This window comes from Kogia breviceps, chromosome 6 (assembly GCF_026419965.1).
Source record: "Kogia breviceps isolate mKogBre1 chromosome 6, mKogBre1 haplotype 1, whole genome shotgun sequence".
Lineage (NCBI taxonomy): Eukaryota > Metazoa > Chordata > Mammalia > Artiodactyla > Physeteridae > Kogia > Kogia breviceps.
Window position 1 is genome coordinate 85480042 of NC_081315.1, and position 26977 is coordinate 85507018.

At 43.2% G+C, this 26977-nt stretch overlaps 1 protein-coding gene across 10 annotated transcripts in view; it reads right to left on the reverse strand.

Moving 5' to 3' along the window:
• Window positions 1-21974, reverse strand: part of TBC1D1 (TBC1 domain family member 1) — a 229084-nt gene extending 207110 nt beyond the window's left edge. For 7 of the 10 annotated variants that reach the window (XM_067036296.1, XM_067036294.1, XM_067036295.1 and 4 more), the window contains exons 1-2: window positions 21694-21963; window positions 4711-5218 (exon numbers count right to left, since the gene is read on the reverse strand). In XM_067036296.1, the coding sequence (XP_066892397.1) occupies window positions 4711-5127 (417 nt within the window). In that variant the 5' untranslated portion in view covers window positions 5128-5218; window positions 21694-21963. Of the gene's footprint in view, window positions 1-4710; window positions 5219-21693 lie in introns of all 10 variants that reach the window. The other 3 variants (XM_067036291.1, XM_059067605.2, XM_059067613.2) reach the window with 2 other exon arrangements.
• Between the last annotated feature and the right edge of the window lie 5003 nt (window positions 21975-26977).

Sequence of the window (26977 nt, forward strand, 5' to 3'; positions counted from 1 at the left end):
GTTTCATTGTCAAAACTCATGGAAAAGGAAACCCATTCTTTCAAAGGACATTGACATTCTCTCAAACACATCTTCCTCAGTAACATTTAGTAAACTCCTCTTCTAGAAGAAGACTTCTTTCTAGAGGTCTACCTCCCTTGCAGTTACTCCTGCTCCTCCAACCCCCAACCCAAGCTCCTCGGCCCCACTTTTCCCTCCTCCTAATCCCTAAGTATTTAGTACTTTATTATGTCCCAGCAAGAGATAACACTTCCTCCTTGGGAGAAGGAGGAATGAAGCTAGCAAGATTCTAACAAATCCAAGATGCTCTTAGGGAGGGTGCAGAAGGGGAGGCCGGTGAGCACTGTTGCATTAATGACACCAATCCCATCACAGCTATGAAACCCCTGCGCTGTGCCCAGACTGGACACCAGATCCAGAAGATCAGATCTGACTAAAGTCAGGAACAGTGTTTGAAAAGCCAGGACAGGTTACAGGTACGATAAGTCACCTGAAGAAGAATGGGCACTTATAGCAAAACTAGTTCCACACACCCAATTTCTGCCTTACCCCGGGTCCCACGTACTGCCCACTGAACACCAGCCTACACTTCTCCTCCACTTATTACCAGCTCAATAATCCTTGCCATTCTCTATTCAAAATCCATTCTTTCCTTTTATTGGCATAAGACAGCAACATACAATGTCAGAAGCCTCGGCCCAACACTTCTGCTGCCTGCAACTCATTGCTGGAAAGTCTCTTAAAGGAAGCAGAGCTTTTTACTTTGTAGATTAAAAAAAGGACTAAAATGTAAATACTCTTCGGAGTGATCTACAGTAATACTCAAGGGAGTGGCAAATCTGATGTTCTTCTTAGAAGAGACAGAGCTGAAGAACTGGAGAAGGAAAGAATCTTGAGATAATTTTCTAAGACTTTACACTTTTTCTAGGGCTGAGCCCAGGAGGAACTCTTGATTTCTTTGCCATGTGATGGGGTAAAGACCTAGTCAGGATCACCCATGCATCCATATGTTTTCCAGAGTGGATATTTTCATTTCCTGCCACAGACCCTAACTTAAAACTAAACTTCAACCCACAACCTTATGCCACTGTGTTCACATGCGTGCTGAGGGATGTTCTTGGAAGTTATGAGAAAATGTAATCTATGGTCCAATAAACTTGGGGATTTAATGAACTAATGTACAATTCAAGAGTGCAATAGAAAGTACAGTGTTTCCCTAATACAGCAGCTCTCAGAGTGTGGTCTGTACAACTCAGTGAACCAATATTTTCCAAATAATCAATGCATGATGTTATGGAATCATTCATGCTTAAAAGATTCATTAAAGCACAGACGGACTAATGGATTTTAATATAACGAAGTGCAAAAAGTGCTTTGATACAGTGTCAGATTTCATATTGCAACAAACCTTTAAGAAACTACCATTTGTCGAGTTTCGGTATAGTATTAAAGAAAAATATCCACAATTTTCTAAAAAGGTTATAAAATATTTCTTTTTTTTCCTACTACAAATCTGTGGGAGGCCAAATTTTCTTCATATGCTCAACCAAAACAACATATCACAAAAGAATGAGTGGAGAAGCAGCTGAGAATTAATAGTTGATTATTGATCCAGTGAAAGAGATTTGCAAAAAACCAAACAAAAAGTAAAACTATGTCACTCATCACTAAATTTTGGGGAAAATACAATTATTTTTCCCAAAAAAATATTATTTAGGCTTACATATATGGGGCTTATTTTGTTTTTCAATAAATTAAAACCTTTATAATTTTTCAGTTTTAATTTCTAATATAAAAATATTAATAGATATAACCCACATTAAACTCTTTGGGATACTCAATATTTTTTTAAAGTGAAAAGCATCTTCAGATCAAAAAGTTTGAGATGCTGCCCTAATATATTTTGATCATGGAAGCCTTTCTGTGTGGAACACCTTGAGCATATTCTATGGAACATACAATGGGAAACAGAATCTCATGTTGTGCTTATAAAACGATTCCTTTTTGTGTCTCTTCTCCCTGGACCTTCTTCAATAAGTTTTATATGCTGCTCAAAGGGTTTCCTCTCACACAGTAGTTTTGTGCTTATTACCCTGGTAGTAAATGCATATCTCTTTTCTGGCAAATACAGGTGGATACTGACCTCATTTATTTAGAAGAGACCATAATCTACAGAATTATTTCACTGAGCAAATGCTACAAATAGGAGAAATGATGACATAGGTTAACATGCTCCTGTAGCAGATAATCTTCTGCTATGAGATACCGTGCCAGGATGTCCCAAGAACATAAAGGATATCATGTCAGCTAGAATCAGGGTCAATCTGGTTTACCATTCAGTTTCCAACAACAGGAGAATCACTGACTGAGATGCTTATGTTACAGATCACTCTTTTATAAAACCAGCAGGATGACAGTAATTTATTACTCTGAGTACTGGCAATTTGTTTGTAAAAACTGTAAGCAAGCCAACAATAACTTAAGAACAGATTCATATTTCTACCGTGGCTTTTTAGAACACAGAGTAAGGCCAATTCTTTACTTTCAGCACGACTCAAAGCCCCATTTCCAGAATTTAGTTATAAATCTCTCCTCCTGTCAGGTAGCTGAATAACTGGCTAGAAGCCTGTTCTCAGATGGCTATAAAAGATTTTGGGAAAGAGTCAAAAGTGTAAAGTGTTGAACAACTATTCCATGCAAAAGCTCCCCCAAAGGAAACTCAGTCCTTATATACAGCTGGCGCGGAGTACAGGCTGTTCAGTCCTCTAATTTTCATTCTGGAATTTGCCCAAATAAGAGCAACCATTAAATTTACTTATGCAATTTTTTTAAGTGTCTAGTTTATAAAAATGTTGCTCAAGGATGACCAGGATCTCATCCTGAGAGCTGAAGATGCTCATCTTGGTCTCTTTTTCTTTTTACTTAAGACTAGAAGTGAAATTAGCATGTAATCTGCTTCTGGTAAAACTTTCTTTAGTGAAAAATTTTTATAGCCATAAATGCTTACTAGTTTTAGGTTCCATTCTAGTTCATTTAGTCCTCCCAGCAACTCTACGAGATAGAGACTATAATTATCCCCATTTTACAGATAAGGAAACAGGTGCCTGAGGCCACCTAGTTTACAGGTGGCAGATAGGACTGGAATCCGGAAAGTTAGTCCCTCTGAACCAGGACGCTGTCCCACTGGAGATGCATGAACAATAACATCGAATGCTTTTTATTAAGAAGATATCCTATTCTGTGCATAAAATAGTGGTTTTTAGCTCCAGATGAGCCATTATTTCAAAAAGCCTTCCTTACACTCCAGTGTGTTAAGCCCCATTCTCTGTCTTCCCATCACGCCCTGTCCACAGACCACATGATATTTACCTGCTGCCGCTTCTGTCTCCCTTCTAGCCTGTACTACATCCTTCTACCCAGTACGTGGAGCAACAATCTGAATGAGTGAAAGAACCAAGGAAAGAACAAACAAAAGTGAGTCTCCACAAATCCACTTAGTCACCAAGAACATTAATTTCCAAATGAGGTTCCTGCATCATGGAGGGTATGCAAAAAAAAACCCAAAAACCCAGTAAGGTGCAGGGAGAAAACATTAGCATTTCTCTTTCTATTCACTGACATTTACCACAAGGATTGGCATTAGCATCCTCAGAGACTGCTCCAGTGCGTGGGGCAGACAGCCCCACAGGCCGGCGAGGCACTCAAGTCCTGGCATGGGCATTCCTCAGCTTGTGGGGTTAGCAGCAAGGCCCTCACCTGCTTGCTTGCTTTCTGCAGACAGTTTACATGGGCCGAATTGAGAAAGTCACTGTCGGGATTATATTTTCTATTGTATCTAAAGTAACCCTCACAAAACGGCCAGGTGGCTTTGAATGAGTCCTGCACAGAACTGCAAAAAAATGCTAGCAACAATACAAGCACAAATAAATGCGAAAATAGTAGAGCTGGCAATATATATATATATATTTTTTACCATTTCTCATATAATATCTTTCTCACCCGTACCATAAGATATAACAACAAACTGGTCAGATCAGACATGAAGTTAGCCAAAAAAACCCCAAAACCAAAAAACCTGAAAGTATCAAAACTTAAGATTCATATCCACTATTTTTTACCAATGGTCTCTGCCTAAGTGAATATGATACCTTGGGAAACTGCATAATAATACTCTTATACAGCTTACAAATAAATATATTTTTGTTAACAAGATAAAAAATGTGAAGCTTGCTGAACTAGAACTTTGCTACTCAAAGTGCAATCTTCAAAGGAGCAGCGTCCACGTCACCTGGAGGCTTGTTAGAAATGCAGACTCTCAAGGTCCATCCCAGACCTAAGGGATCAGATTTTGCATTTTAACAAGATCCCCAGGTCATTCATAGGCACATTTCTGTTGGAGAAGCACTGCTTTAGAACACACGTCTTAAAGGATCTGAATCCTAGTAGCTCAGCTCTTATGTATACGTTTAGAAAGATTTCTCTGTTGAACTTTTGAATTCATAAGCTTCTCATTTTAATATCTATTATCAAATGTTCTTCAAGCCTATAAAGAACCTATCCCCATGAACCGAAAATCCAGTGAAATAATCTATGTATAACTACAGCATTAACTCCTTATTAATTCCAGTTTCTTAAAATAAATGTTCTGATCCTGTACAACAAAAACTATCCAGCCACACCTTCATCTTTTTGAGCCCCACCTCCACTTACTTTTGTTTGACCATCGGCTTTGAACACATAGCAGATACTCTGCTGATTGGCTGCATCGTCTTTAATCAGACAAGCAAAATAACTTGGGTCGTGACTGTTATGAATCAGTTTGTGAACTCGCTGAGGCTTACACTCGAAGATGCTGGAACAGATCAGTGGATCCCATTGTTGACTTTTTCCTGGCTCAGGCTCGCATCTCAGTCCGGAGGGCGAAACACAAAGGTGGACTTGCTTGGTACCAGACTCCTTTTTGGAGGACTGCTCGCTGAGCCTTCGCACCTCTGCCACCACCCAAGGTAGCATGGGCATGGTGGTCAGAGAATGCACGGGTAAGAAGCCCACCAGCTGGAGGCTAAATTCCACCGAGACCTCGCTAGGAAACGGATGTTTCCTTGCTGTGAAGGTTATTGGTTCCATGTTGGGAAAGGTCTGGAAACTCAGCAAAACATTGCCACTGTTTTCTATTTTAGACCAAGCAATCTATTTTACATGCTTCTGATGCAGAATCCTGCAGGAGAAAAACAGAGGCATTAGAATTTAATGAAGTCACAGCATTTCAGAGCTTAAGAGGCTGAAACCCAAATAGAGGAAGAAATAGATATTAGTTCACATAAGCTGCTCTGCCTGGAAAGAGCTTTCTTGAAATCGTATTACATATAAAACCTGAAAATGCCGTAAGTGTCACACTCACTACGGGTTACAAAGATCTCACCAGGGAGACTCCGGTTAAACATAAGCCTCATAGAGCCAACAAAGGCCAGCACCATAGAAAACAATATAGTGCTGCTGGAACGGCTTTAAACCCTGCTGCATTATTTAACATACTTTCAAGGAATTTTTTTTTTAACAGTTTACATTTTATTTATTTATTTTTGGCTGTGTTGGGTCTTCGTTTCTGTGTGAGGGCTTTCTCTAGTTGTGGCAAGCGGGGACCACTCTTCACCATGGTGCGCGGGTCTCTCACTATCTCGGCCTCTCTTGTTGCGGAGCACAGGCTCCAGACGCGCAGGCTTAGTAGTTGTGGCTCACAGGCCCAGTTGATCCGCGGCATGTGGGATATTCCCAGACCAGGGCTCGAACCCGTGTCCCCTGCATTGGCAGGCAGATTCTCAACCACTGCGCCACCAGGGAAGCCCTCAAGGAATTTTTTTTTTTTTTTTTTTTTTTTTTTTTTTTGGTATGTGGGCCTCTCACTGTTGTGGCCTCTCCCATTGCGGAGCACAGGCTCCGGACGCGCAGGCTCAGCGGCCGTGGTTCACGGGCTTAGTTGCTCTGCGGCACGTGGGATCTTCCCGGACCAGGGCACGAACCCGTGTCTCCTGCATCGGCAGGCGGATTCTCAACCGCTGCGCCACCAGGGAAGCCCAAGGAATTTTTTAAGATGATCAAATTCAGTACTGGTGGCTCCCCCCAAAAAAAGTAATCTTGCAAGAAAAAAATATCAGCTTTCTATCATCACAGTCTGTTGAACCAGTGCAGTTTTCAACAACTGACCTTATTACTTATGATACCACTGAAGTTTTAAAACGCTCTTCCTGACTTCCCTGGTGGTCCAGTGGTTAAGACTCTGCACTCCCAACGCAGAGGGCATGGGTTCCACCCCTGGTCAGGGAACTAAGATACCACATGCCACACGGCCGTGGCCAAAAAAAACAAAAGGCTCTCCCTGATGTAGCCCACAGGTTCTGAATCACCAATTCAAATTCCATTAACATGTACTTGGCAACTATTATGTTCTGAACACCATCATAAATATTTTGTTTTATTCACGTACTATAAGCACCCCAACACCTTGCATCTCCTCATCAATAGAGGGTGTTTCCTGTACTAGGACCCAAACTCACTCAGTGGGTAATTTTTCCTTCTCTATGGGTGATTTTCAAAAACCACATTTGACGTATCTTAACACCCTCCTGCTCCACTGGATGACAAAACCCTTCTGTCCAAAGCTGAATTGTCTACAGGATCTCAAGCCCTATTCTTTACTCATTTGCTCCCTGGACCTTCATTCTCTCATGTATTCCCTGATCATATATACACATGCTAAGAAGAAATTCTATGAAGATGGAGACTGCATCTTATTCACCCACAGAGCCTGACTCAGAATAGGCTCAACAGACATTTTAAGAGAGTGAATGAAGTCTCTCCCATCCAAAAAATAAGATATTTTCCCTTGACCTCAAACCTCCCCCGGCCTCAACTCTTCTTTCCCTACACAACCGTCCTCAAGGTAAAGTCTACACTTGCTGTCTCCACTCCCTCCTGCCCATCCACAATCTAGATTCCAGCCAGAAGTAATGAAGAGCCCCCACAATTGCTCCCATTAGGGTCACCCACATCCCCTGGTTGTGAACTTCAAAGGGGTACTTTTAGTCCTTAGCTGCCTTGTCCCTTCTGATGAACTTCTCAATGTTGACCACTCCATCCTGCTTGAAACTCTCCTGGTTCTCCTCTTACCTCTCTGGTTGCTTCTTTTCAGTTCCTTAATGGCTTTTCGCCCCTGCTTGACTCCATCCTCTCCCCTCATTCCACCTGCATCCTTTGGACAATTTCACCTAATCTCTTGATGTCAGTGACCACATTCTAATACTCCTGCTGCCACTGATAACAGCTTACTTTCATTAGGTACCAGGCACTTTGCAAGTGTTCTCATTTCATTTTCATAACAACCTTCATCTCTCACCTTGGTCTCAGTTAGAGACTACTATTACTGCCATTTTTACGACCTAGGAAACTGAGGTCCAGAAAGTGTGAGTCACTTCTCACAGGTGATTTGAGTTTGCAGCTGATTCTCAACCTGTCCTCCTGAATGCTGCACAAGAATGCATCTACCACATAAACCCTGATGATTCCCATATGTTTGTCTCCTTCCTGAGTTCCAGATCAGGATAGTCTATTAAGTATTTCTATCTGGATATCCTACCCAGATAGCACCTCAGCCTCAATTTAGCTGTTTTAAAACTAAGTCAGTCTCACCTCCCTCCTTTCCAGAACTTCTCTTCCTTCCCATAAGCTACATCTCTACAACAGCATCACGATTTATTTTATTGGCCCAGTCAAAAGCCAAGGAGTCACTGCTGTAGCCTGAATGCTTGTGTCCATCCTCCCTCCATTCATATGTTGAAATCCTAATCCCCACTGTGATAATGTTTGGAGGTGGAGCCTTCGGGAGGTGAACCCATATGAATAGGATTAGTGCCCTTATAAGAGACCCAGAGAGCTCTCTTTCCCCTTCTACCATGTGAGGACAGAGGGAAAAGACAGCAGTCTATGAACCAGGAAGCCAGCCATCACCAGATACTGAATCCACCAGTACCTTGACCTTGGCCTTCCCATCCTCCAGAACAGTGAGAAATAAGTTTCTGTTGTTGGAAACCACACAGTCTGTGATGTTCTGTGACGGCAGCCTGAACAGACAAAGATAGTCATTCAGATCCCTTCTTCACCCTATCACTACTTCTAAACTGACTTCACATCTAAATATATCTTATCTTTTCTCAGCTGGAGAAAAGGTGCCCCCCATCTTCAATCCAGCCTTCACATATTTCCTAGAGCAATTCAACTAACCCATAAAATGGATCATGTCACTCCTCTGCTAAAATTCCTTAATCACAGCCCTCATAAAATCCAAACTCCTCTACAAGGCATTTAGGATCTCTTCAGAACCTGGTCCTGTCTATATCTCCAACTGCATATTCTCCCCTAAAATGCCCTCCTTCATACACTTTTTGGCTCTGAAGATAGGTAACTAGGCACAGTTCCCCATATGAGATGTGATTTCTCACACCTCTGTGCCGCAGTGCACACTGTTCTCTCTGCCAGGAACACAATGCCTGTCACCAACTGTAGAGGGCCTGAGGATTTACCCTACTTGCAAGCTAACAAGTCAGGCTGCCACAGGTTAGGCTGCCACAAGTTAGCTTCCTGATAGAGAACATGAGACTTCCAGGTCAGAGACAAGGGACAACGTATTACTCAGAGCAACAGCAGTAGCCACAGAGGCAGCATTTGTGCTGGTTCCCTGACCCTCAATCCCCACAGGCCAGGGGACATCTGTATCCACAGTGGGTTACAGGAAAAGCACCTGAGTTTTGGGGGACTGAATATTTTATAATGGGGAGTAAGCATGTCTGTCCTTCAATTCTGGAGTGTCCTCCAGAGAGAGACACTATTTCTATCTTCCATGGCTGCTGCTATTAAAAAAAAACACACACACATTGAAAAGGTAGTCCAGAACAAAGCAGTCAGTGCCTCTGCTCACAAAATAGAATCATGATAGAGCCAAGAAGACTCTCCCAAGGACTCCCACTCTTGTCCTCTAACCTAATCCCAACTCATATACAAGTCCTAGTTCAAGCAACTATCACCTCTTCCTTCCAAGGCGATTTAGGGCATCCATCACCATGTCCTGCTGCACTTTGTACCTATCATCATATTTACTTTTAAAAGTTTGAATAGGTTTCCCTCAACAAGTCTGTAAGCTTCTTAAACTCATTAGGTTTGGGGTCTCTAAAACCAGTATTCAAATTCTAAACCTTTTCTGAACTAGAACTTAAGTCTATTCTTTTTACTCTATGTTTTTGTGTGTGATATATATGCATATATCCTAAGAATTAACTTTTACAATATAATTTGAACATAGTTAAGGGCTAATCTTTTAACTTTAAATGTTCAAAAGTTCAGAAATAAACCCATACTTTATTTAGAGTGCTAAAGTATTTCATGAAAGTGTATTCCCTGTCTCTTTTCCTTTAAAGTACAGCTTCTCTTGATGATGAAAACAGACTTGAAGTTCGTATAACCCCATAAATAATGATCTCTCTCTCTCCTTTTTTTTCTCTCACCTACAGGTGAAAGCGGCATTAAATGTCTGGATCAGCTTCCACTCCTATAACTGAATCTGTTTGAAGTTCTAACTGTTGACAGCTGGTAATCCCAAGACATGTTTAAAGCAGTACTAGAATTATTACAAATGATAGGCCCAAGATCTATCAATTAGTATAGATGAGGCAGTTATTAATATGGTGGCAACAAGGGTAGCAGAATTACTTTGTTTTCTTGAAAGGGAATATATGCATAGTGCAAAAAAAAAAAATTACACAATTGAATCATTTGGTAAATAATCAGTCATCAAATTAGTTCTGCCATTTCACTGACAAAACTATTTGGATGCCTTGAGTTTTCACTTTTCAACCAGCTGGAGCACATCATAGTTTCTTTGTAAAAAATAGATTGGACCTTAACACTGTTAATAAACTTTCAAATAGTAAGTTCTACTTCAGATATAGTGATAATTATTTATAAACAATTCAGATTCTGCTGACATACGATTCATGGTAACTTAGACTAGGTAATTATTTACTGTTCAATAAAAAGTTCCATGAGGATTAGATAGCAATATGGCGGAGTAGAGGATGTGCTTTCACTCCCTCTTGTGATAGCACCAGAATCACAACTAACTGCTGAACAATCATCGACAGGAAGACACTGGAACTCACCAAAAAAGATACCCCACATCCAAAGACAAAGGAGAAGCCACAATGAGATGGTAGGAGGGGCGCAACCACAATAAAATCAAATCCCATAACTGCTGGGTGGGTGACTCACAAACTGGAGAACACTTATACCACAGAAGTACACCCACTGGAGTGAAGGTTCTGAGCCCCATGTCAGGCTTCCCAAACTGGGGGTCCGGAAACAGGAGGAGGAATTCCTAGAGAATCAGACTTTGAAGGCTAGCGGGATTTGATTGCAGGACTTCGACAGGACTGGGGGAAACAGAGGGCATGCACAAAGTAGTGTGCGCACTGGGACCAGGGGAAGGAGTGGTGAACCCATAGGAGACTGGACCAAACCTACCTGCTGGTACTAGAAGGTCTCCTGCAGAGGTAGGGGGTGGCTGTCTCACCGTGAGGACAAGGACACTGGCAGCAGAAGTTCTGGGAAGTACTTCTTGGTGTAAGCCCTCCCAGAGTCTGCCATTAGCCTCACCAAAGAGTCCGGGTAGGCTCCAGTGTTGGGTCGCCTCAGGCCAAACAACCAACAGGGAGGGAACTCAGCCCCACCCATCAGCAGACACATGGATTAAAGTTTTACTGAGCTCTGCCCACCAGAGCAACACACTCTACCCACCACAAGTCCCTCCCATCAGGAAACTTGCACAAGCCTCTTAGACAGCCTCATCCACCAGAGGGCAGAGAGCAGAAGCAAGAAGAACTACAATCCTGCAGCCTGTGGGGGAAAAAAACAACATTCACAGAAAGATAGACAAAATGAAAAGGCAGAGGCCTATGTACCAGATGAAGGAACAAGATAAAACCCCAGAAAAACAACTAAATGAAGATAGGCAACCTTCCAGAAAAAGAATTCAGAATAATGATAGTGAAGATGACCCAGGATCTCAGAAAAAGAATGGAGGCAAAGATTGACCAGATGAAAGAAATGTTTAACAAAGACCTAGAAGAATTAAAGAACAAACAGCTATAAGAATTAAAGAACAAACAAACAGAGATGAACAATACAATAACTGAAATGAAAAATACACTAGAAGGAATCCATAGCAGAATAACTGAGGCAGAAGAATGGACAAATGACCTGGAAGACAGATTGGTGGAATACACTGCCATGGAACAAAATAAAGAAAAAAGAATGAAAAGAAATGAAGACAGCCTAAGAGACCTCTGGGACAACATTAAACTCAACAACATTCACATTATAGGAGTCCCAGAAGGAGAAGAGAGAGAGAAAGGACCAGAGAAAATATTTGAAGAAATTATAGTCAAATACTTCCCTAACATGGGACAGGAAATAGCCACCCAAGTCCAGGAAGCACACAGAGTCCAAGGCAGGATAAATCCAAGGAGAAACACACCAAGACAAATAGTAATCAAATTGGTAAAAATTAAAGACAAAGAAAAATTATTGAAAGCAATAAGGGAAAAATGACAGATAACATACAAGGGAACTCCCATAAGGTTAACAGCTGATTTCTCAGAAGAAACTGTACAAGCCAGAAGGGAGTGTCATGATATACCTAAAGTGATGAAAGGGCAGAATCTACAACCAAGATTACTCAACCCGGCAAGGATCTCATTCAGATTCGACAGAGAAATCAAAAGCTTTACAGAAAAGCAAAAGCTAAGAGAATTCAGCACCACCAAACCATCTCTACAACAAATGCTAAAGGAACTTCTCTGAGTGGGAAACACAAGAGAAGAAAAGGACCTACAAAAACAAATCCACAACAATTAAGAAAATGGTAATAGGAACATACATATTGATAATTACCTTAAACATGAATGGATTAAATGCTCCAACCAAAAGATACAGGCTCACTAAATGAATACAAAAACAAGACCCAAACATATGCTGTCTACAAGAGACCCACTTCAGACCTAGGGACACATACAGACTGAAAGTGAGGGGATGGAAAAAGATATTCCATGCAAACAGAAATCAAAAGAAAGCTGGAATAGCAATACTCACGTCAGATAAAATAGACATTAAAATAAAGACTGTTACAAGAGACAAAGAAGTACACTACATAATGATCAAGGGATCAATCCAAGAGGAAGATAAAACAATTATAAATATATATGCACCCAACACAGGAGCACCTCAATACATAAGGCAACTGCTAACATCTATAAAAGAGGAAATCGACAGTAACACAATAATATGGGGACTTTAACACCTCACGTACACCAATGGACAGATCATTCAGACAGAAAGTTAATAAGGAAACACAAGCTTTAAATGACACAATAGACCAGATAGATTTAATTGATATTTAGAGGACATTCCATCCAAAAACAGCAGATTACACTTTCTTCTCAAGTGTGCACGGAACATTCTCTAGGATAGATCACATCTTGGGTCACAAATCAAGCCTCAGTAAATTTAAGAAAATTGAAATCATATCAAGCATCTTTTCTGACCACAACACTATAAGACTGGAAATCAATTACAGGGAAAAAAATGTAAAAAACACAAACACATGGAGGCTAAACAATATGTTACTAAATAACCAAGACATCACTGAAGAAATCAAAGAGGAAATCAAAAATACGTAGAGACGAATGATAATGCAAACATGACGATCCAAAACCTATGGGATGTAGCAAAAGCAGTTCTAAGACGGAATTTTATAGCAATACAAGCCTACCCCAAGAAACAAGAAAAATCTCAAATAAACAATTTAACCTTACACCTAAAGGAACTAGAGAAAGAAAAACAAACAAAACCCAAAGTTTGCAGAGGGAAAGAAATCATAAAGATCAGAGCAGAAATAAGTGAAACAGAAACAAAGAAAACAATAGTAAAGATCAATAAAACTAAAAGCTGGTTGTTGAGAAGATAAAATTGATAAACCATTAGCCAGACTCATCAAGATAAAGAGGGAGAAGAAGAGGGATTTATTCAAATCCATAAAATTAATGTATTAACCAATAAAATTTTATTTTATTGGTTAATAAATTTTATTTATTATAATTTTAATAAAATTTAATTTAATAAAATTTTAAATTAATTTTATCAATAAAATTAGAAATGAAAAAGGAGAAATTACAACAGACGCTGTAGAAATACAAAGCATCCTAGGAGACTACTACAAGCAGCTCTATGGCAATAAAATGGACAACCGGGAGGAAATGGACAAATTCTTAGAAAGGTATAAACTTCAAAGAATGAACCAGGAAGAAATAGAAAATATGAACAGACCAATCACAAGTAATGAAATTGAAACTGTGATTAAAAATCTTCCAAAATGGGCTTCCCTGGTGGCGCAGTGGTTGAAAATCCGCCTGCCAGTGCAGGGGACACGGGTTCGTGCCCCGGTCCGGGAAGATCCCACATGCCGCGGAGCGGCTGGGCCCGTGAGCCATGGCCACTGAGCCTGTGCTTCCGGAGCCTGCGCTCCGCAACGGGAGAGGCCACAACAGTGTGAGGCCTGCATACCGGAAAAAAAAAAAAAAAAAAAAATCTTCCAACAAACAAATATCCAGGACCAGATGGCTTCACAGGTGAATTCTATCAAACATTTAGAGATGAGGTAGCACGCATTCTTCTCAAACTCTTCCAAAAAATTGCAGAGGAAGGAACACTCCCAAACTCATTCTATGAGGCCACCATCATCCTGATATCGAAACTAGAAAAAGATATCACAAATAAAATTACACACCAATATCACTGATGAATATACATGCAAAAATCCTCAACAAAATAGTAGCAAACAGAATCCAACAACACATTAAAAGGATCATACACCATGATCAAGTGGGATTTATCCCAGGGATGTAAGGATTCTTCAATATATGCAAATCAATCAATGTGATACACCATGCTAACAAACTGAAGAATAAAAACCATATGATCATCTCAACAGATGCAGAAAAAGCTTTTGACAAAATTCAACACCCATTTATGATAAAAACTCTCCAGAAAGTGGGCATAGAGGGAACCTACCTCAACATAATAAAGGCCATATACAAAAAACCCACAGCAAACATCATTCTCAATGGTGAAAAACTGAAAGCATTTCCTCTAAGATCAGGAACACGACAAGGATGTCCACTCTCGCCACTATTATTCAACATAGTTTTGGAAGTCTTAGCCACGGCAATCAGAGATGACAAAGGAATACAAACTGGAAAAGAATAAGTAAAACTGTCACTGCTTGCAGATGATGTGATACTACACCTAGAGAATCCTAAAGATGTCACCAGAAAACTACTAGAGCTAATCAATGAATTTGGTAAAGTTGCAGGATAAAAAATTAATGTACAGAAATCTCTTGCATTCCTATACACTAATGATGAAAAATCTGAAAGCGAAATTAAGGAAACACTCCCACTTACCATCACAACAAAAAGAATAAAATACGTAGGAATAAACTTACCTAGGGAGACAAAAGACCTGTATGCAGAAAACTATAAGACACTGATGAAAGAAATTAAAGATGATACCAACAGATGGAGAGATATACCATGTTCATGAATTGGAAGAATGATTATTGTGAAAATGACTATATTACCCAAAGCAATCAACAGATTCAATGCAATCACCATCAAGTTACCTATGGCATTTTTTACAGAACTAGAAGAAAAAAAATCTTAAAATCTGTATGGAGAAACAAAAGACTCCGAATAGCCAAAGCAGTCTTGTGGGAAAAAAACGGAGCTGGAGGAATCAGACTCCCTGACTTCAGGCTATACTACAAAGCTACAGTAATCAAGACAGTATGGTACTGGCACAGAAACAGAAATATCAGTGGAACAGGATATAAAGCCCAGAGATAAACCCACACACCTATGGTCAACTAATCTATGACAAAGGAGGCAGGGATATACAATGGAAAAAAGACAGTCTCTTCAATAAGTGGTGCTGGGACAACTGGCCAGGTACATGTAAAAGAATGAAATCAGAACACTCCCTAACACCATACACAAAAATAAACTCAAAATGCATTAGAGACCTAAGGTTAAGACCGGACACTATAAAACTCTTAGAGGAAAACATAGCAAGAACACTCTTTGACATAAATTACAGCAAGATCTTTTTTGATCCACCTCCTAGAGTGATGGAAATAAAAACAAAAATCAACAAATGGGACCTAATGAAACTTCAAAGCTTTTGCAAAGCAAAGGAAACTACAAACAAGACGAAAAGACAGCCCTCAGAATGGGAGAAAGTATTTGCAAATGAATCAACAGACAAAGGATTAATTTCCAAACTATATAAACAGCTCATGTAGCTCAATATTAAAAAAACAAACAACCCAATCCAAAAAACGGGCAGAAGACCTAAATAGACATTTCTCCAAAGAAGACATACAGATGGACAAGAGGCACAAGAAAAGCGGCTCAACATCAGTAATTATTAGAGAAATGCAAATCAAAACTACAATGAGGTATCACCTCACACCAGTTAGAATGGGCATCATCAGAAAATCTACAAACAACAAATGCTGGAGAGGGTGTGGAGAAAAGGGAACCCTCTTGCACTGTTGGTGGGGACGTAAATTGATACAGCCACTATGGAGGACAGTATGGAGGTTCCTTAACTATAAGTACAATTACCATATGACCCAGCAATCCCACTACTGGGCATATACCCAGAGAAAACCGTAATTCAAAAAGACACATGCACCCCAGTGTTCACTGCAGCACTATTTACAATAGCCAGGTCATGGAAGTAACCTAACTGCCCATCGACAGACAAATGGATAAAGAAGATGTGGTACATATATACAATGGACTATTACTCAGCCATAAAAAGAAATGAAATTGGGTCATTTGTAGAGAAGTGGATGCATCTAGAGACTGTCATACAGAGTGAAGTAAGTCAGAAAGAGAAAAACACATATCGCATATTAATGCATATATGTGGAACCTAGAAAAATGGTACAGATGAACTGGTTTGCAGGGCAGAAATTGAGACACAGATGTAATGAACAAACGTATGGACACCAAGGGGGGGAAGTGGCAGGGGGTGGGGGTTGGGGTGGTATGATGAATTGGGAGATTGGGATTGACATGTATACACTGATGTGTATAAAATGGATGAATAATAAGAACCTGCTGTATAAGAAAATAAATAGGGCTTCCCTGGTGGCACAGTGGTTGAGAGTCTGCCTGCCAATGCAGGGGACACAGGTTCAAGCCCTGGTCTGGGAAGATCCCACATGCCGCTGAGCAACTAAGCCCGTGCACCACAACTACTGAGCCTGTGCGCCAGAGCCTGCAAGCCACAACTCCTGAGCATGCATGCCACAACTACTGAAGCCCGTGTGACTAGAGCCTGTGCTCTGCAACAAGAGGAGCCACCACAGTGAGAACCCCACGTACCGCCACCAAGAGTAGTTGCTCACAGCAACTAGAGAAAGCCCACGCAAAGCAATGAAGACCCAATACAGCCAAAAATAAAAAACAGTAATAATTTAAAAAAATTTTTAAAGAAAATAAATAAAATTAAATTTAAAAAAAGAAAAAAAAAGTTCCATGAAACAGAAGAACCATTCAAATAATCCTAACAAACCATCAGATTATTTTTTAAGCCATCTCAATCCACATCATTTGCACGCAATCTGTGACCATCCTTTAGGCCCCAGGTACAGCCACTTATTCCAGGAAGCCTCTTGTGTCTCAGACCTCAGTAAGAAATACTCTGATCTGAGACAGCCTTCACTGATTTCTATTAGATTTGCTTGGCAAGGGCAGTGCCATGGACAGGTAAGAGGGACTACAAGGAAAACGTAAGAAGAGGAACAGAATCTAAGTGCTTGTCCTATTTTACCCAAACGATTATTTCCCAAACACTACCATAGGGGTCTTGAATAAAATAAACCTGAAATCTTATAAAATATGGTAAATTTTATTATTTAGGGACTTCAGGGGAAGGAAGAGCTGATAGTGCCACACTTCTTAAAGAATTACTTCTTCGCTAATTCTAATTTTGGGAGTAGAAAACATAGGTACCCAGCACAAATGGGTAAATAATTCATACAAGAAAATGTTTTCAAAAAAATAAGATTTATCTCTGTGTGTGATTTTTAAACAATATTTTAACAGAATTTTTAAAATAAATTACATATATATACATTTCATTGTTTAAATTCTTAAGTAGAACCTGGTAAACATAAGTAACATGTTTTACATAGAAAAAATCAAATAAATCGTCCTTTTCTTGTTTGTTTGTTTTGTGGTACGCGGGCCTCTCACCGCTGTGGCCTCTCCCGTTGCGGACCACAGGCTCCGGAAGCGCAGGCTCAGGGGCCATGGCTCACGGGCCTAGCCTCTCTGCGGCACGTGGGATCTTCCCGGACCGGGGCACAAACCCACGTCCCCTGCATCGGCAGGCGGACTCTCAACCACTGCGCCACCAGGGAAGCCCAATCGTCCTTTTCTTAATTCAAAATTATCATTATGAAATCACCATGATCCACCTGTTATTATTCTGTGCATTAAAAAGTAATGTCCTCAAGAAAAAGAAAAAAGAAATACTCTGATCTGTTATTCCGCTGAGCATCTAGTCGTGTTCTCAATAGTAGAGTCATCTGTGGACAAGCCCTATCCCTTACAGAGACCGTCTGTGTTCTACACAGCTCCTACACACCACAGCCCATAAACATGGTAGAACTCAAAGATACTCTTTTATTAGAACAGTTCCAATAACCTTGTTAGTGAGTCCTGCTATGCTAAGTATCCCTGGAAGCACGCACCTAGAATCACAAAATTTTAAAGCTAGAAAGGTCCTTTCAAGCCACTCAGAAATTTCCCTCATATGTGAGGGAAATGAGGAAACTGGAGAAGCCAAATGGTTTGTCCAAGTTTGGTGACAGAATTAGGACAATCCAAGCCCCTGACTACCATCCACGTGCTGCAAAGAACCTCAGTTTTCTTACGAAAACACTTTCAAGTGTAAAGTTGAGAAAACAAGTTACTTCTCCAAATCTCAAGTTTATTCTTATAAAAGAATGGAACAAGACCATCCTCAAGTTTTCTTCTGTCTCTAAAATCTGGTGAATCTCATTTTCATAACGTATAATACCAAATGTCCCCAGCATTGTGTGGGGATAGAAAGCTGCTCTCATCTTCCCTTCAAGAATATAAATGTGGGAGAGGTACGTGAAGAAAGGGTGGGGGTGATTAATCAGGAAGCGAGAGAGGTGATGGTGGGAGTTAGCTGGCCGCCATTGGGAACTCCCTCTCTTCCCAGGCCCCCCTCCACTCCCTCCCAGCAAGCCACAGGGAGTAGGATGGGGACTTCCCAGTAGCTAACCATACCACAGCCCCTGCCCCAGCTTCCCCTCTCACCTCCTCAGAATGCTGGTGAGAGGGGAGGAAGGCAAGATAGATGGATGAAGGAGGGCTGTTGGAAGCTTCTAGCTCCAGGCCAGGTTAGGAGCCAGTCAGTACTGATTAGCTGTCAGGGACCTACAGGACAGACAAGGAACCCCGAGTGGCCACTCATTTCCCCTTGAGAATCAATGACTTAATTTTTCTGTTCTTTACCCTAGATAGAGTAGGCATGAGGCTGAACAGGATTATTCTGCCACCTGAATAATCTCATGCAGTGGGGTCACTGGCTTGGCTCAGCTCTTTGTCCATTTCCTGCACAGAATCCCACCCAATCAGAGCAGTGTGCTGCCCACCCAGGAATCGCCCACAAGTCCCAAAGATCTTTGGAGCGGTCGGCTATTTCACTATCACGCAGAGCTCCTGGAGTCAGTGCTTCTCATATTCACATCATCAAGGATGCTCCAGTACCAGGCTTTGCCTCTCTAATTTGACACATAAAGTAATGCTGTTTTGAGTGATTCCCTTCCCATATAAATCAGAGCTAATTCAAGCCTAGTCCTTTAGAATGCCACTGTCACTTCTTGTATTCTCTTCTACTGTATTACACAGGATAAAGGGGTTGGTGGGGGGGGGGGTCCCAGTTGGCCTCTAGGGGTTATGTCTAACCCTCCCTGCTGCATGGCTGCTTTAAGTTATTCTCCTAAAAGTAATACTATTAACTGTTAACACATAATACCACTAACTGTGAGTCTGTTAACAGTTTAGCTCTCACAACAACCCTGGCCAATAAGGACCATTACTGATCATATCCAAATAAGGACTATTATGGACCACAATGATCATTATCAGCTCCAATTTAAAGATGAGAGACCAGAAGGAAGTTGCTGGCAAAGAAAAGTGAGGTCACTTGCCCAAGGTCATACTAGCAGCAAGTGGCAGAGCCAGGATTCAAACACAGGTCCCTCCACTTCACCCAGGTGAAGGTCCCTCCTAGGGAAGTGGGACACAGAGACCGTCAACAGCTGGTAATAAGGGAAGAGGGGAAGCTGAATTATTTCTTCAGCGTTGCCCTCTTCTTCCTCAGACCGCCTGGTACTATGACAAGCAATGTCACATGGGATAAAAGGTTAACACTGACATGGCTGCACCCAACCAGAAATGTTACCATAGCGAAAGGAGAAACCTCCAGAGCTCTCAGTGGGAAAGATAAAGGTAGACTAAGTGGAGAGTTCCATTTACAAAACTTTACTTTGATGCTAATAATTTATACCTACACCAATGAACATTTCCCCCATTTTACTACTTTGCCAGTGGCTGGACAAATCCACATAAAGGCATTTATCTTAAATATCGTTTGATTATTTCATTTACTACTTTGAGCCACCCTTAGTCCTTTTATATCTCCTTGCACTCAGCTGATACCCTTTAATTCACAGCTGTGCTCACTTTGCAGTAGCTCATGTTTTGTCAATGGGTACTTAATAGAGAATTCTGGAGAGCATGCACCTTTTATGGCCTTATTTCCCTATACCTTGGTAGGAAAAAAAAGAAACTGGCGGATTCAAGACTGCCATAGCTTTCCACTTCAAAGAGCTGTAAAACACCTGTTTACAAAAGCAGTCAGTCCTATTTTGTTTATTTTTTTAAATAATTTTTACTAATTATTCTATTTTTATTTATTTATTGGCCACGCCAGGCGGCTTGCAGGATCTTAGTTCCCCCACCAGGGGTCAAACCCAGGCCCCCTGCAGTGCAAGGGCAGAGACCTAACCACTGGACCCAGAGAATTCCCAGTCAATCCTATTTTTTTGCAAACGTTTTCATGCAACGTCCTTATTCCTTAAGACATTCTTCAAGGTTCCCAGGAAGAAGACGAGCAGGAGGCATACCTCCTCCCCAAGCAAGAGAAGCCATCTCAACTCTAGGAAACGTTGCGGAACCCAGCTGTTTCAGGGATCCCTGACCAAGATAGTGACAGAACATCAAGTGTTCAGAAACATGAAGAGTCGTTCTGCAAGGTGGATTCGCAGCCTCTTGGAACAGTTCTCGGTTCATTCCTCATCCTGACCCCTCCCACCCACAGCAGGCTCCCAAAACACAACAAAACCCGGAGGTGGCCGTGCTTCAGCTCCTACCAATCTCATCTCAAGTCTGGGGAAAGGAACGAATTTCTGCTTTCCCAAAGAAGGGGTTTTTATCAAGGTCTCTGCAGTTCCCTTTAAGGACAGAGCAAAAAGTTCAGAAGTTTGGACTTGAGAGATAGCTGAGTTTCATGGATGTGACCCATTTAAAGCAGGTCATTTAAAAATGCTCTTTCAAAGTCTGGTTGTATTAATAAATGAAATCACCCAATTATCTAAAAGGAAAAACGAGCGATCTAAGAAGTGAATACCAAGGAATTAATGTAGGGCCCTCTGAAAACTAAACTGTTTGGTGGGAGGAACAATCATTATCAGTTTCGATTTTTTTTTTCCTTTTTAAGTAACTTCCAGAGAACAATCTATTTAAATGAAATCACCACACGTAAAGCCGCCTCTAGGTGGATTTCAAAGTTAATGACATCTCTTTTAAACACACACACACACACACACACACTCACACCCACAACATGTGGCGAAGTTTAAGGGGGGTCTCATAATCACAGACCGATCCGGAAGCTGCTAGAAACAATTAAGCAGGATTTCAAAATGACTGGTACAGGACGTGCCCATAGAAAGTAAAGTGGAGCGCACTGGTGGAGCTGCTAAAGTTGCTACTGCAAAGTACCCTGAACTTTTACAGGGTGGCCTGGGGTCACTCTGACCGCCCTTCCTCCGTCTGGTCGCCTTACAGACAAACACACCAGCCCTAGTGGTATCTGGCGGGAGCGGGGAGGGGGGAGATGCAAGGACCGCGAGCGGGAGTGAAGGGCGGGGCGGAGGGGGGGTGCCTGCAGAAGCCCCACGGTCGTTCTTAACTCGAAGAACGAGTTTCGCTTTCGTCCAAGTAGGGGACAACGAGGTGGCACTGAACTTCCTCCCCCCGAGAGACCCCCGCGCGGCAAAGACAGCAGGAACGCCCCTGGAGCGCTCGAGTCCAGCTTTTCCGCGGGCCCGGGCGCGCAGGGGCCTGCTGGGGTTGGGGTCGGCCGGGATGCCCCGCGAGGAGGTGGCGGGCTGGCTTGGGTGAGGCCCCAGGAAGCGCCTACCTGTGCGGCGGCGCGCTCAGAGCCCGCGGCCCGGCCGCGGCGTGCAGGTGCTGGGGGCAGCCCGGAGACGGCCTGAGCGGGCGGGGCGCGCATCGCGCTCGGCGGGCTGCTCTCTTCCCGCCGCGGGGCGCCGGGAGGACTCCCGCCTCTTCTCCTGCCGGCTGAGGACACGGCGGGTTCCGCCGCGGCGGTAGCAACAGGCACCGAGGCGCCGGGACGGCGGCGGAGGAGGAGGTGTCTGCGCGCGGCTCGCGTTTCCTCCTCCGCGGCAGGGCGAGCGTAGGGGAGGCGAGGGGAGGGCAGAACCCGGGATCTCCCAACTCGGTCCCCAGGGACCTGAGAGGGAGAAGCGATGCTTCCTCCCTCTCCACTGCGCCGTTTGACTCAAGAGCGGCATGGCCGGGACGGGCGAGTCACACACGGACAACAGCTGCTGCAGTGCGGGCCCGTCGCGGCCTCCCTCCCTTCGCCATCTCTCCCCTCCCCATCGGTCCATCCTCAACCCCCCCCCCCCGCCCCGGCCTCCAGCCCCGGCCCAGGAGAGGGCGTGCCGGGCGCCGCCCCCACCCAGCCCCAGAGCAGGGTCTTGGCCGCCGAACGCCTAGGGCTCCGGAGTCGCGGAGCCCCGCGCGTGATTAAGGCCCTCGAGGAGGGATGTACCGTCGCACACGCTGTCTTTGGCGGCCTATTTATAGCAGGTGGCGCTGCCCGCCGCGCTCTCCGCCTGCGGGACTCTCAGCAGGTGGCACTGCCAGCCCGCTCTTCTCTCCCCTGCAGTAGCCTCGCCTCATCTGCACTCTCGCCTTCTCTCTCAGAAATGGACCGGGTGAAAACTGCACAGAACACAGCAAGGCGATCAAGCCACCTGACTCTCCCCCGCATCACCCCTTCTTCCCGTCCTAGGCAGGGAGTGAATTCGGCACTGGCATCCTATGTGGCGCATGCAGGCAAGGGTCGAAAATAGGGGACTCAGGGAATAGCCAGAGGCTGAAGTGCCCTCCCTTATTAAACACCAGTCAACCCATTCCCGAACAACTGCGGAGTGACGCAGAGGCTAGATTGGGAGCTTCTCCCCTTGGGAGCTTTTCCCCTTCCTCCTGGTCTAGCGCACGCACCTCTCTCTCTCTCTCTCTCTCTCTCTCTCTCTCTCTCTCTCTCTCTCTCTCTCTCTCTCTCACACACACACACACACACACACACACACACACACACACACACGCACACACCTCGGTGTTCCCAACCCTCGAGTCAGGTTTGGAGAAATTCCTAGCGGCCTAGGAGAGACACCAGGGAGATGTATGTAAGACGCCTGAGAAAGCAGGCTCCTAGGATTAGATGGCGGTGTGCAGAAAACAGGCAAACCCCCCAAATCCCTGTCCCACCAGGTAAAAGGGGGCAGTCTCACTCCGGGGGTTACGTAGAGGGATCTGAGGAAAGTGGGGGACTGAGCAGAGAGGGGAAAGCAGGAAGAGGGAGATGGACGTGGGGTAGGTGGGGAGCAGGGTAGGCAGCAGCAGAAGGGGACGGCATCTCTCAGGATTTTTTGCTTCGTGCTAAATTTTTTGCTGCAGGCTAACTTTAGGGAAGTAGCTGAATTTGAGCTGCAGGGTTGGACGTGAACCCAAGTCCCAACTCTACCACTGGGTGGGCTTAGACAAGCTGCTGGGCCTCTGGTCTCCATTCTTTTATCTGTAAAATAGGACCAATACACACTTTATGAGACCATTGTGAGGCTACAATGGCAAAGTGTACGTAAAGTGCTTAGCACAGTGGCACATATAATGGACCTCAACTAATGGCATTAGCTATTGTTACCGTGGCTTAGGATGCAAATACAGGTCCAAGGTTCTCCCCTCCATCCTTCCTCCCTTCTCCCTCCAGGAACAGTGAGTTGCTAGAAGCTGAGGAGGCTCTTGGAGCCTTTTCTTTTTAAAGATTTTTTTCTTTTTTAATGCGGGCCAATCTCAAAGTCTCTATTGAATTTGTTACAGTGTTGTTTCTTGGCCAGGAGGCATGTAGGATCACAGCTCCTTGACCAGGGATTGAACCCACACTCCTGGTAGGGGAAGTCTCAACCACTGGACCAGCAGGAAGTCCCAGGCAACTGGAGCCTTTTTGATTAGGACTACCTTATGGTCCCTGATCCCATTCCCCTGGATGCTCACATCCCAGGGAGTTATACTTAAGTGGGATACAAAAGTTTTATCCACAGCTTTATTTAAAACTTATCATACTGGTAGCTATTATTCGTTGAGGGGCTAGTCTATTTGGGGCAATATATATAAAGCCACTTTATATATATTGTCCCTAATCCTCACAAAAATTCTTTAGGGCAGAGATGATTAAATCCACTTGACTAATGAGGAAACTAAGAGGTTAATGCCTCTTTGGACCACAGAACCAGTAGGTTCTGGGATCTAGATCCAAAGACTGTTATAACACACTTCCTCTCTGGTCACTGTGTAGCTCTCTTGTAGCACTCAATTCATTCTTTGCTATAGCACAGTTGTTTGTGTACTTAGCCTCAAATCGTTTTTTAAAAAGAGGTAAGGGGACTTCCCTGGTGGCACAGTGGTTAAGAATCTGCCTGCCTATGCAGGGGACGTGGGTTCGAACCCTGCTCCGGGAAGATCCCACATGCCGCGGAGCAACTAAGCCTGTGCGCCACAACTACTGAAGCCCGTGTGCCACAATTACTGAAGCCCATGCGCCTAGAGCCCGTGCTCCACAACAAGAGAAGCCACCGCAATGAGAAGCCTGTGCACTGCAATGAAGAGCAGCCGCCGCTCGCCACAATGAAGAGTAGCCCCTGCTTGCCAAAACTAGAGAAAGCCTACGTGCAGCAACAAGGACCCAACACAACCAAAAATAAATAAATAAATACACATAAATAAATAAAATAAAACTAAGCATGTAACTTGGTTAATCACTTATTGTGAATAAAACCTCATTTAAAAAATAAAGAGGTAAGGAATATATGCAGACATAAATACTCTAATGATTAGAATGTTTATTGGGTTATGGAAATTGTTCTTCATTAGGTTATAAGACCAGGTAAACCAGTTAAACCGTGTTGTTACCTCTTGGATCACACCATAATCATTTCTTCAGTTCTCATCCCCCCTCTGCAGCAGCCTGCTGGGCACACTTACCTCCAAGAGTGCTAGATGTCAAGACAGGCACACTCATCCATTTCGTTGACATACCCAAACTGCCTTTCATACACGACCGGCCAGATGATAGTTGAAACTATTACATAACAACACTGGTCAGGTCAAGGCTGGATGCTGCACACAGAGCATCCTGGCCAGAACTCCCTTCCATCCTGCCTTTTACTCCCTTTGCGTTTCCTCATTAATCCCCTTCACACCCACTCCATCCACACCCCCAGTCCCAGAGTGCAGGAAAGCTTAGGTAGAGGTAGGCGGCCAGACGGTGTGCTAATCAGGTCACAAAGGTAGGAAGTGGAAGGGGTTGGGTACAGAGGCAGGTCCGGGTCCCATGTCTCTCATAATATTCCTTCCCTCCACTCCACTGCTGTAATCTAGCAAGTTGTGGCTCAGAGGTTTACAGCTTAGTGGCAAATGACCATTTCCCTGACCCTGTAACCTGAGTTAGGGAAGCGTCATGACCTTGTGAGAAGCAGTGATTTCTGCATCACTTTTCCAGTTGCCTGGGTCAGTTAGTGCCCTAGGGATAATAACAAGGGATTTTATAATACTTTTAGCTCCCTGGAAACAGAACTCCCTTTATAATATGTGATAAACGTTTTCAAACTTTTTTGCTACAAAGCATTGTCTCAGAGAGTAGAGGAGAGCCTGCCATCAACTTCATTGGCACTCATTTCTAGCAGCTCTGGAAGAAATAACAAAGGGGACTTTGGGACTAATGGTGTTCCTGGGATGGCAGGATAAAAACTGTTGAACAGGAAGGGGACATCCCTGTGCAGAGCAGAAGGGTAAGAGTGACAAGCCAGCTCTTAACCTGCAAGCACCATTGCTCTAGGAGGGAAGTGGCTCCTTTCCCTTGTCACACAGATGTGTGACTCCCAGCAGGGCTGGTACACTGCCAAGGCAGAGGCTGGGGCAAGCAGGGCCTTGGTGATGGCAACAGAGAGCTCTCTGGGGCCCGAGATGGTAGTTCTTTGTCACCATTAACAAAACCAGGTAGGGAATGGGGCCAGGCACTGTTGTGACTCTGCTTCCAGTCCCTGATTCTCCTGAAATCCTGCCATGGATCATTTTGGGGGGGCTTCCCCTATAGATTCTTTCTTAATTTAGCTATTTGCCCCGTAATTAGTTGTTCATTCCCCAAAACCAGGAGCACTGATATCAGCTTTAAGATGGTTGTGGAGCTCTGAAAAATTGTGAACCACTGGCACCATTAAATCAAGTTGGGAGGCCCAGAGGCTGAAAGAAAACAGAGGCCGCTTTACTTTTAAAAAGATAAGGGGACCATATATAAATCTAGAATGAAAAGTCTTTGGTTAATGCAGAAAAGAGAACTTTAATAAAATTACTCATTATTATTACATCTATCACTTACTTATTTAAATGTTCATATTAGTTGGAAATCCAAACTCTGATTATTGCTATGATATGTTTTCACCTAACTTCCAAATATACAAAATAAGGTAAGAGATTTAAACTAGTGGGTCTATTTCCAAAGTTGGCGTAGAGGCAAGAAATTAAGATTGTATTGGATAGAACCCTAGGAGAGTTGTTCGGTGGTGGCTTCCTGGAGCCCTCGGTGGAGAAGGTTTCTAAGGCAACTCTGAGCTCAGTGGGAAAGGCTGCAAGATGGAGAAGCAGCATGCCTGCCTGGGGCTAGGAAGAGGCAGCATCGCAGCACCAATGCTGGGTAACTTGCCAATCCTGCCAACCCAAGGCATGACTATTAGCATCTAAAGAGTACATAAGTCATGCCCAAGTATCTTTATGAGCTGTAAGAAACATTCTTCACAAGACAATGAAGTCAAGAGCGAAGAGTACATTACATTGACTTGTCTACAATACAGGGGCCTTGAAATTGCTTTCCGAAAGGCTTGAGAATGATAAAATATAGTGGAGTAAATAAAACAAGCAGATAACCGATGTAGATTCTGAAATTTCACCTATTAAAATAAACAAAATGTTACTGCCCGGGAGAACTTGCACTTGTGCTTGCAATGGATGAGACTGCATAAATCCATGTGGTGTGAGAACGAGTGAGCTACGTACGTCCTCAAGCCCCAGCGTGGCTGCTGTGAGAGCCTCTTCTCCTTTTATAGACAAAGCAGATAGAA